This window comes from Momordica charantia (genome assembly GCF_013281855.1).
Source record: "Momordica charantia cultivar OHB3-1 chromosome 6 unlocalized genomic scaffold, Mcharantia_2.0 BLBB01000006.1, whole genome shotgun sequence".
Taxonomy (NCBI): Eukaryota; Viridiplantae; Streptophyta; class Magnoliopsida; order Cucurbitales; family Cucurbitaceae; genus Momordica; species Momordica charantia.
In genome coordinates this window covers 10057200-10069838 of record NW_028275164.1, presented here as the reverse complement: position 1 = coordinate 10069838, position 12639 = coordinate 10057200, and the positions used below count along the sequence as shown (strand labels likewise).

Below are 12639 nucleotides of genomic sequence, written 5' to 3'. Positions count from 1 at the left end.
TATATTCTTGCTTGGATATAGATTGGCCAACCGCTAACTTTAGTGATAAAGTGTTTTCTCTTTTGTAGATCTCCTACTTTCCAACACTTCAACTCACCAATCGAATCAAATAGTTCGAACCGAGCTTCGTAGACTTGGTCAGAATTTCAATGAAACAGGCTAGATCATTAATTGACAACAAAAATAATTTTTAATCTTACTTAGTAAATAATAATAATAATTTAATTAGAAAATAATAATTATTATGAAATAAACTTTAAAATAAAATTGAGAAAGTAATAATAATAATAAATTAAATTGAAAAGATAATAATTATTATAAAATAAACTAAAAAACAAATTTTAAAAAAGTGAATAATAATAATAATAAATTTAAAAAAGATTATAATTTTTATAAAACAAACTTAAAAATAAATTTAAAAAGTAAATAATAATAATAATAATAATAATAATACAATTTAAATTTAAAAGAAGCAAATATTAGTAATATTAATAAAATAAGATAATAATATAATAAAATAAGTTTGAAAAAAATTAATAAAATAAGATAATAATATAATAAAATAAGTTTGAAAAAAATTAATAAAATAAGATAATAATATAATAAAATAAGTTTGAAAAAAATTAATAAAATAAGATAATAATATAATAAAATAAGTTTGAAAAAAATTCAGATTAAATAAAAGGCCGCCGTTGCCGGGGATCGAACCCGGGTCACCCGCGTGACAGGCGGGAATACTCACCACTATACTACAACGACATTTTAATATTAAATTAAAATATTAATAATTTATAGGTTTATTTATTATTATATGAATTAATTAAGTTTTCCCAAGCTAAGTTCAAAATTTCACCTCCACTTGAAAGATTTAGATCTCTCGACCCACGTAATCCCAGATATTGTACTAGAAAAATGAAACATGAGCATAACTCAACAGTAATTGACTTGTATTCCTTAATTCGATGTTGGAGGTTTCATCTCTCATAGCTCCCATATTGTTGTACTAAAAAGAAATAAAAAATATTATTATAACCAACACTGTTTTAGAGTTTTATAAACAACGTTATTATAGAATTGTAGGACTATTTTTAATACATACAACAACATAATAAAACTTATCACATCAAACTTGTTCTATTACTAAAGAGTAATGTCTGATAAATTTTAGTAAAAAAAAAATATGAATGATGATAAAATTTTTAAAGGCACAAGAAAACTGATTGAAACTAAAGTTAAAACACCATATATAGATTGAAAATATAATTTAATCCAATCATAGGTATATATGGTTCTTATTTTGTTTTATCTTTTTCCCTACCGCTCTTACCTACTTTAAAAAACTAATATGCTCGACCTAAATAAAAATTTGTTGCCTGTATAAATATCTATTCAATAATATTATTGAAACTAAATGACGTGATATTTTAAAATATTGATATAAAATACATTTTTTCTAATATCCAATATTAACCTCGTCAATCAATTTAAAAACTCACACGATACTATTGTAGGATATTTTATAGTAGGGGTGTTCAAAATACCCGACGAACCCAACCCAATCCTAGGTTGGGTTGAAACAAACCTTGGGTTGGGTGGGTTGGAAAATTCCCAACCTGGGTTGACCCAACCCTGTAATGCTTTATATATATATATATATATACTTTTCATCTTTAATCTCAACCATCCATTAGTTTTAATCATAACCTTTCATTTTAGGGTTTTCTTCCTTTTTTTTTTCATCTTCTTCCTTTTTCCTCATTTTGAATCTCTTTCTAATCTCTCCACCTCTCCTCCTTCTAAAGCTCTCTCCATCTCTCCTCCACTCAAGCTCTCATCGCTCTGCCGTCCGCCCACTGCACCGTCGCCGTCTACCCGTAGCCGTCGCCGTCCCAACCGTCCACCCACTTTAGTCGTCGCCCCGTCGTCCGCCCACTGCAGTCGCTGCCCGCTTCAGTCGTCGCCCGGTTGTCCGCCCGTTGTAGTCACCACTGCATCAACTCCAATCGCCGTCGGTGAAGGAAGTGTGACAACTCGACAACCCAACCCAAATTTTTTGGGTTGGCCATCAATTTGGGTTGGGTTGGGTTCCATATATCGCCAATCCGAAAATTCGGGTTGGGCCCAAAAAACTCCCTAACCCAATTCAACCAAACTCGTGAACACCCCTATTTTATAGTTCATGGAATTAAATGAACTCCACTCTTATGAGTATAGTTTAAACAGTGAAGATATTGCTTACCTATTTTATGTTGGAGGTATTAGACTTGAGAGTAGATTAGAATGTGCATTAACTTCATTAATGAAGTAAGGTCCATATATATAGACCATCAATACAGAAGTTAGTTATACAACTTGAATATATCAAACTAAATAATTATTACAAACATATTAATAAGTCTAATACTCCCTCTCAAGTTGGAGCGCAAGGATTAAGGATGCTCAACTTGGATAACAGTAATGAAAACATAGGCAGAGGAAGGGCCATGGTGAACAAATCAACGAGTTGCAAGGCAGATCGAACGGACAACAACTTGATGGAACCATCACTGATTTTACCATGAACAAAGTAACAATCAATCTCTATGTGCTTCGTACGCTCATGGAAAGCGGGATTAGAAGCAATATGAATTGCCTCCTGGTTGTCACAAAATAGCAAAGTATGCAGAGTAGGAGAAACCTTTAAATCAACCAAAAGATATGAGAGCCATACAATCTTGATAGTAACCACAACAAGAGCCCGATACTCGGCTTCAGCGGACAAACAGACTATTTCTTAGCTTTCCAAGAAACCAAAGAATCACCCAAAAATATACAAAAACCAGTTGTGGATTTTCGATAATCAACATAAGAGGCTCAATCAGCATCTGCAAACGCACGTAGCTGAAGAGATGATGAGCGCTGAAGAAAAATACCTTGGCTAAGACTACTCTTAATTTAGAGAAGAAGGTGATGAGCAGCTGCCAAATGAGGTTTATGAGGAGAAGCAACATACTAACTCAACTTGTAGATAGTGAAAGCAATATCAGGGCGTGAAATAGTGAGATAAAGAAGTCGCCCAATAAGTCTTCGAAAAGAGGTTGAGTCATCAAGAAGCTCTCCATCAGAAGCATTCAACTTGAAAGCAGGATCCATTGGTAAAGAGGCTGGCTTAGAGGCTAACAAACTAGAATCCTCAAGAAGCTGTGAACGAGCTAATTCCAATCCTAAAAAATACTTCAAAGATCCCAAGTCCTTCAACCGAAAAACTTCATTAAGATAGACTTTCAATGAAACAATAACAGAGGCAGAAGGTCCAGCAATAATAATATTGTCCACATAGAATAAAAGAGCAACAAAGTTTTCACCAGAACCTCTAGTAAACAAAGTGTAGTCAGACTTAGCTTGATGAAAGCCAAGAAGTAAAAGAGCTTGGAAAAACTTGTCGAACCACTATCGAGAGGCTTGTTTAAGTCCATAGATAGACTTATGAAGTTTACAAACAAGTTTCTCCCCCTAAGAAGATGTTTGTCATGTTATAACCAATGGGCAAATCTATGTAGACCTCCTCAAATAAGTCACCATGCAAAAAAGCATAGTTGACGTCAAGCTGAACAAGGACCCAATTAAAAGAAGTTGCAAGGGTGAGCAACACTTTAACAGTGACTAATTTTGTAACCGAAGAAAAAGTATCAATATAGTCAAGACCTTATTGTTAGGTGTAGCCTTTAGCAACCAACCTTGCCTTGTATCGTTCGATGGAACCATCAGACTTATGTTTGACCTTATATACCCATTTACAACCAATAGAGTGTTGGCCTAAAGGAAGGGGAACAACTGACAAAGTCTTGTTCAATTCCATAGTCTTCAACTCATCATTCATAGCAGTGCACCAATGAGCAAAGGGAGCAACTTGACGATAAAACTGAGGTTCAAAATGAGAAGAAACACTCAGTACAAAAGCCCGATGAGATGAGGACAAATTATGATAAGACAAATAATTGTCCCAAGGATAACAAAGATAGCTGCTGGTAGAAGTATTGCGAACAAGACCACAATGGTAGTCCTTAAGATATGAAAGTTTCTGTGTGGATCGAGAAGATCGGCAAAGTGGCTGCACAATAGTTGGATTCACAGTAGATGGACCAGCTCTATCAGCATCAACAAGAGGTCGTGTAGAAACAGAATCAACAAGAATGCCTAATGTAGTTCGTGGATGAAGAGCAGTAGCCTCATTAATAGGAGAATGAGTCTCAAGAATTGGAGATGCAGTGACAGTAGCCTCAATAAGAGTAACATCAATAGAAGCCTCAACAAAAGGAATAGAATCCTCAACATGGGTATGATCAGCATTGTCATGAGTATTGACAACATGGGTGGGCAAAACCTAGAAGGCACATAAGTAGAATTCCCGGAAAAATCAAAAGCCTTAGGTAATACAATATCAAGAAATGCATCAACATTAGTAGGTTGTGAAGACACTATATGAAACGGAAAAGAACTCTCATGAAAGACAACATCCCATGGCACAAAAAAATGCTTGTGTTCAACATCATAGAGCTTATAACATTTCATCCTTGGTGGATAATCAACAAAAACTGCAGGTAGAGCACGAGGATGAAACTTGGAGCGATTTACAAAAGAGGTGGATGCAAAGCATAAGCAGCCAAAAGCCTTCAGAGAAGAATAGTCAGCAGACTTCCCATACAACCTATGAAAAGGATTATCCCATCCAAGAACCGGGGAAGGAGTGCGATTGATTAAAAGTGAGGCCATAAGAATACGCTCTCCCCAAAAGGTAATGGGAACACGAGACTTAAAAAACAAGGACCAAGCCACATTCAATAGGTGCTTATGCTTCCGTTCAACTACTGAATTTTATTGGGGACGACAAACACAAGAAAACTAATGGACAACCCCTTTAGAGTGAAAGATAACTCTGAAGCATTATCAGACCTAAAACTCTTAAAAACCTTGCCAAATTGTGTCTCAACAAGTTGAAAAAATCTTGGAACAAGAGTTAAAGCATCAGACTTCTGTCGCATAAAAAAATCCATGTATATCGCGAAAAATCATCCATAAGAATCAGAAAATATCGATAACCAGCATGAGTGAGACATTTATACAGACCCCAAAACATCACAGTACACAAGATCGAAAATTGACTCTGCAACATGGTTGTGTGAAATAAAAGGCAATGTCTTTTGCTTTCAAAGGACAAATCAAGCATGATGTACCAGAATCATGTTTATGGGAAATAATAGATAGAATATCTTGCAAATGCAACAAGTGTTTAGCAAATGGATGACCTAATCTAACATGCCAAACATTATAAGGATTAGTAGAAACAGAGTTACAAACAACAGTAGCAGAGGACTGAGCATGGAGAAGATATAATCCTTGCGATAATCTAGCCTTGCTAATCGTCCTCAAAGAGTATTTGTCTTGAATATCATAATAAATATGAGCAAATTTGACAACCATAGAATAAGGATCCGTTAAGGCACTGACAGAAAGCAGGTTGTACCGAAATGATGGAACAAATATCACATTCGCCATTAAGTCTTTGTGCGGCTAAGAGTGCAATAATAGAAGTAGACATGCTGAAAGTAAAAACAAATCTATATTAGTTTCATGCATTAGCCTTTTAAACCCAATCAAAAATTTAGCAAAAGTAATTAAGCACCCTAACAAAATTGTTTTGCAACGACGCTTCAGTGATTTAAAGCAACAGCCACCGTAGGGCGGACATGTACTCCTTCACTGAATTGAGACATTCTCAACTAAATTTTACACTAGAATAACTCTTATTCCTATAAATTTTAGTCATCGTTTATTTGGTCAGGAAATTGCTAACTAAATTAACAACTCCTCGTAAGTGTGACCCAACATTTTCGGACCTCAGAGGTCCACCCCAATAATCCTGCCGTAGGGAAGAAAAATATTGGAGCAAAACCTAAGAGACTCCTATCCATTTCTGGAGTTTGCCTTGATTTTGATTTCCATACAATGAACCCTCCGTAGGGATGGTCGCTCCAGGACGACATGCAGGTCATGTATGAAACCTCACGGTGCAAACCAATGGCGGAGACCGCATGATGTGTTGTCACACGCCCTTCTCCCACTTACTATGAACACTATCTCCATTCACCTCGATATTGAACCATGCAAACACCTTCCGTAGGGAGGCCACGCCCAGGGCGACACGAGGCCGAGCATGAAACTCACAGCGTGAATTTAAAGGAGAACATGAGAGAGAGAGTAAAGTATGTTATATATACTTTGTATATCAAATATATACGCTGTATATTACGTATTCTCTTTTGCTCCCACTTAGTATTCTAAGACTAGGGTATATTACTTAGATAAATCCCGGCTAAGTGAAATTAACTAAGTGAATTTTTAGTCGGCCCAATATAACTATTATATCGGAAGTTGTATAATAATGTTTTAGTTCGTTAAACACTTTAATAAACCAATGACATTATTGTTTGTATATAAAATATTGACTAATTCAACCCCCAGATCGGTTCCCAGGTACAGGTGTTCCCTTACGGTCAGCTTAAATACCTCAACCTAGACAGAACCTTCCTTAGACAGGGTTCCCTTATGGACAACATTTTATATTTAGTATTTTATTATTTCATTTTAAACTTAGTTAAAACAAAATAAAAGACTACCTCATAATCACATTAGAAGATATAACCTAAAGTCTAATTAATTTTAAACCCCTTTAAAATTAATTAACTTAGACCTTATGTTTGCATGCAACTCTTTATTATAGATTTTAATTTCTATCTACCACATTTTATAACTCTTATAAAATTTAAGAAATTAAAACTATAAACATGCATTGAAAGCATACATTAATATAACAATTATATTATCCAAAATAATGCCATGCTCAATGCAACTTTATTTTCATCTAATTAATACAACACTTATATTAATTATGAAAATAAAACATGCATACATACATTATAACATTTATAACTATATGATGCATGACCATACATACATACTATATATCAAACATACATATTATGCATGTAACCTATGGTGGGATTTTAAAACTATATGGCATACAATATGCTATATGATTTTAATTAAAATATACATTCATAATGCATAAAATAATTAAATAGCAAAGTTGGAACGATTTTTGGCACCCTAAGAAAACGAAATAATTCAAAATAAGAAAACCGACTGCAACCACCCTCGAATCGCGAACCGAAGCCTCGGAACCGCGTCGAAAGACACCCGGGACAGCGCCTCGGCTCTTAAGGGCAGCGCCACGGCGTTGCTACAGCAAAATGCTGCAGCAGCAGCCCCGCGGCGCCCTGGCATGGCGCCATGGCGCTGTGCAGCGCCGTGGCGCTGTGTACTGTCCCGCAGTGCCATGGCGCTGTCTGCGCAGTCTGCTTCGTCTTCTTCGCTGTTTTCTGCAACTTTTCGCCCAATCTGACGCCACGAACGACTTTCGAGCGACACAGACTTACAAAACAAAGCAGAAACATAATGTCCAAAACACCGGGCCCTTACATGATCGAATCACGAAGAAAAACGCTATCTAAGTGCCAAAAATCTGGAAATTTTCCAACCCGCAAACCCATATTTTGAAAATATGAAATCACCCACCAAACTTAACGATTTTGATCCCAAAAAATCAGAACAGTAACCTGGCTTTGATACCAATTGAAGGGATGTGATTCCTAGAGCGGAAGCGGATTTTCGTTGCTGTTTTTCGGGATACAAAATCGAATTTCAAAGAAGAAAAATACAGAGGAAACTTTACCTTTGAAAAACGTTTCTTCAACGAGTTTCCCTCGAACACCACCACTATGTCTTCCTCGCTATCCTCTTGGATCTCGGGATCGTGCTGGTGGGAGCAATCCTTTGGAACGAGAGGGAGAGATTGAGAGAATTTTTCTTGAGAGAGATCTGGGAGTTTTTTTTTCTCAGTTGTGTTCTGTTTTCTTCGACCATTGAAGAAGAAGAACAATGACGTGGGGTAACTCCCCACGTCACAGCAACCCCCCACTCCCCTGCAATTTTGCAGGGGAGTTAATATTAATAATAATAATAATATTAATATATATATATATAATATATATATATAACAATTAATATATATATAAAATTAATTAATATAATTAATTATTAATCCAATTAATAATTAATAAATATATATATACATAAATAATTAACACTTAATTATTTATTATAAAATTAGAATCATATTCTAAAACATTTCTCTCGTATAAATTATAGTTTTAATGTACATTTTATGCACATTATTTTTAACCTATAGTTTTAATATGAATCTCATTCATATTAATTTTATTTGAATCTCATTCAAATAATATCTCTCATAATATATAGTTTTAATGTACAATTAACTATATATATTATAATGTATCAATATACATATAATCCCTTAAGTAATTTGAACAATTCAAATTCTTCCAAAAATTTGATCCTTGTTTTACCCGTTATGAGCTAGCAAGGGGACCTAATGGACCTACAGATCCGAAGCTCCAACGATGCAAGATTAATTGGTCAAACTCATTGACCGAGTTAATCTAGATTCGTTAATTACGGGTCATTCCACTAAAGACCCGCAGTTGCACTCTTCTCAGTGCAGAATGTATTCGTGTCCATGGATATACGATCATTAATGACGAGTCAATCCTTCACGAGTGTTCGTAACTCAAGTTGGGTCAAATTACCGTTTTACCCCTGAGTTACATCTTACTCCTTAAACATCACTGCTCCTCTAATGAACAACTCGGTTATGGTCCAACCAATAACCGGAAGTCCTTCTCGGCCAATGAGAGGGTGGGGCCCCTTGTTCAAGTCCCAGAGTCAGCATTTAAGGGAACACTCACCTACTTCTCTAAAGTCGGGGAGAAGTGAATTCCATCTTGTGAAGTTATGTTCCCAGCTCCCCACTCGGTCTCGTCCCCAAAATGGTAGGAATGTTGAGTCGGCGACTCGGGCCACTCTCACCCATACAGATCAAAGAACGAGCCCTCACGGGCAGGAGTCCATAACTCACTCAGGATTGAGAATGAGTTGCCTGGTCATCCTAAGAAATGACAATCTATTAGTTAACGGTGTTACATCTAAAGATTGCCTATTTCGCGGTCCGGTCTTATACAAACTCATTGTATAGGATACCCCCACTCGCATGTCTCCACACGAACGACTTGGATCGAGTCGTCTGTAACATTTACAGAGCGGGCCGTATCTATAGTGTTGCCAGGATAAGGTACCCAGCCTTATGCATATACTATAGACCGTTTAGGTTATTCACGGGACATTATCCATTCATATATCAGGGGTATATCAAATATATACCCCGTATATCAACTATATACCCAGTATATATACTGTCCCGATTACATCAAAAATAACCTTGGATGTTTAGTTGATTGGATTTTGGACAATGCAAAGCTATGATTCAACAACAAATTTATTGAATAAAACTTTATTAAATAGACATTTGTTTTTACAAAATACAAACTACGAGTTTAGGGCAACACACCCAACAATAGGGTCATGCCAGAAACAAGTCGTAATGATATGAAAGAACCCCGAGAGAAATACACATGGGCAAAAGCACCATAATCAACAACCCAATAAGTAAAGGCATGAATAGATTGCAAGGAAGAGCAAGTACCTGCTACATGAGAAGTATCAGACTCCGGCTCAGTAGGCTTGGCACTAATAAGGTGTGTCTGGAAAAGTGAAAGAAGACCTTGACACTGATCAGGGGTAAGTTGAGCAAGAGAATCAGGAATGCCCGAAGTGGTAGCATTGGACTTCGTCTCATAAGCCTTGGGAAACTTCAATGAACTATCAGAAGAAACATTCATCCACTTGAAATTGGAGCGATATCCGGATAGATATCCATGAAGTTTATAGCACTTGTCCACAGCATAGCCATGAGGACCACAGTGAGTGCAAGAAGATTTCTCACACTTCTTCGATTGAGCAGATGACCTCGATGTCGATGAAGTAGATTGATTGCGAACAGCTAAGGCAGCCGGCAAAATAACCAGCGAATTGGAAATAGCATGTTGCTGCGTTTCTTGAGCAAGAAGGGCAAAAGCACGGTTAACCGTTGGAGCCGGCTCCATAAGTAAAAGTTGCGCCCAAATTTGACTATATGAGTCATTTAGTCCCATGAGGAAGCTCATTGCATATTCCTGCTGAAAATGAGCATCAAGTTCTTTCACTCATCCACAAGAACATCAATTGCAGGAACGCGAAGGCCGATAAAATGTAAGTTCGGTCCAAATTGTCTTCAAACGAGTGAAGTAAGCACTAACCGAAAGTTGATCTTGGAGTAAACTCATCAACTCATGTTGTAATTGAAAAATTCGCGGTCGATTTTGCCTTTGGGACTAAATATCATGAATGGAATCAGAGAAGAGGACGCTTGCAAAAATTTCCTTCAAAAGTGAATTGATAATCCATGAAATGACAACACTGTTGCAAATAATCCATGAATTCAACAAGTCTCTAGTCGGACGAGGAACCGAACCATTGATAAACCCTAATTTGTTCTTGTCAGTAAGAGCAATAACTGTGGATCTGCTCCAAGACGTGTAATTCTCATATGTAAGTAAATCAGATACCAAAACAAGACTAGTATTATCTGAATTGTGGAGAAAGTAAGGATTCGCATATTGTTCCAAGAACGAAGGATTTACCGATGAGGAAGAGAAAGCGATGGAATTAATGGTATCATCTCCAGCCATGGAGATTAACCACACACGAACAGAGGAGAAAATGGAGGCAAATTGACATGCACTTCGAGGAGTGAGAAAGTCGGTAACCGCCAAATGGAATGCACCTTCAAAACTCTCTAAAAAATTTCATCTCATATCATATTAGACTTTAAAGTAAATTAGAATGTGCATTAACTTTATTAATGAAGTAAAATCCATATATATAGACTAGCTATACAGAAGTTAGTTATACAACTGGATTACATGAAACTAACTAATTATTACAAACATATTAATAAACCTAACAGGAAGTTCAAATTTCCACCTATCTCCTACCGCTCCAAAAAAATTAAAATAGAAATTCAATGTCACCATTTTGTTGGTAAACTTTATCAGTTTTGAAAGATTAGAGATAAACTTGGGGAGTGGTATATGTTTTCAAAACTAAATAATATACTCTACATGGTCCAAACTATTATTGAATTTCATTTTCCATTTACATAGTTTCACAAAACTTAGAATAAATGACTTGAATAACTCATGATTGGTTTAATAATGTTTCCATTTTTTATTTTTTTGTTCGTATGCCTCAATTTTTAAGAAATAGATATACTTAATGAACTATCCCGTTTTTCGTTTCCAAACTTTAGAAAATATAGTAAATTTTTAGGAACTACCAAAAGTAGCTCATTCCATTTGTGTAATTTATAAACACATTTTGCATATCATTAAATTTATCATATACACATAAACAAGAAATATCGTTAAATATTAACAAAAATTTTCACAATAAGAACTAAATCCATACAAACTTTAAATTATATAGACTAAATTATTACGTATTAAATTTATGAATTAGGTTGTTACCATTTAAAAATATAATGTCTAAGTTCTTACAAAATAAAATTCAAAGACTCAGCTCATCATTTCAATAAAAGTAATTTTTTAATCTTACTTGGTAAATATAATAATAATAACAAATTAAAATTTAAAAAGATTGTAAAAATTGGAACTGAGAAAGTAATTTTTTAATCTTACTTAGTAAATAACAACAACAATAATAAATTTAAATTAAAAAGATAATAAAAATTGGGAAGGAAAAAACATAACAATAATAATAATAAATTTAAATTTAAAAAGATAATAAAAATTGGGTAAAATAAAGTCCGCCGTTGCCGGGGATCGAACCCGGGTCACCCGCGTGACAGGCGGGTATACTCACCACTATACTACAACGACTTGCAGATAAAAGCGTGAAATATTATAATTTCTATATTTTTGCTTTAAATAAAACTTTAATCTGCCCATAACAGTGTTCAAAATTTCACCATTATTAAGGTAACATAATTTTAATATGGGAAAGTGTAATCTTGTTTGAATGTTTTTTGAGGTGAAAGGAGAGTTATTTCAAAATCATATGCATTGGAACATGGATATCGCTAAAGTTCATAATTGAAGAGTAAAAGATAATATCTATATCTATAATAATAGTAATATATTAAAAAGTACGACGTGAAATAAATATTTACTGAACAATTTTAACATCGCGTGATACTTGAGTTTCATATATGTCCTCTTACCGATCCAAATTATATATTTCTCTCTCCCTCGAAATTCTCTCCTCACCTCGTCAAAATTTTATCACTCTTATTAATTTTTTTTCATTAACTCTATCTCTCACATCTGTCCACCAAAAGTCTTAATTAGTTTATAATGTTCAGAAGCTATAAAAAGTAGTTTATCCCCTTTCTATTTATAAACCCTCATGAAGCACCACGACACATCTCTCATGATAATTTTATTTTCTCTCTGTGGATGATATCTCTCTCTCTCTCTCTATATATATATGTTTTGCTTGCTGATTTTTCTCAATAAACTAATAAGGTATTTTGTGCCTACTATTTCTAAAAGAAAACAAAAAAATTCA

The 12639-nt window shown here is 35.0% G+C and overlaps 1 protein-coding gene and 2 non-coding genes across 3 annotated transcripts; all 3 read right to left on the bottom strand.

The window, feature by feature from the left end:
• Positions 1 to 687: 687 nt before the first annotated feature.
• Positions 688 to 759, bottom strand: TRNAD-GUC (transfer RNA aspartic acid (anticodon GUC)). Its single transcript has one exon. It is a non-coding gene; the product is annotated as a tRNA-Asp (tRNA).
• A 9626-nt stretch (positions 760 to 10385) lies between these two features.
• LOC148210664 (uncharacterized) lies at positions 10386 to 10742 on the bottom strand. The gene has a single exon (XM_088124793.1). It carries the CDS (start codon positions 10740 to 10742, stop codon positions 10386 to 10388), a length of 357 nt encoding a protein of 118 aa, XP_087980919.1.
• Positions 10743 to 11879: 1137 nt separating this feature from the next.
• TRNAD-GUC (transfer RNA aspartic acid (anticodon GUC)) lies at positions 11880 to 11951 on the bottom strand. The gene has a single exon. It is a non-coding gene; the product is annotated as a tRNA-Asp (tRNA).
• Between the last annotated feature and the right edge of the window lie 688 nt (positions 11952 to 12639).

Excerpts from the sequence above, each read along its gene's own strand:
- LOC148210664 (XM_088124793.1), bottom strand. The coding sequence starts at position 10,742 with ATGGCTGGAGATGATACCATTAATTCCATCGCTTTCTCTTCCTCATCG.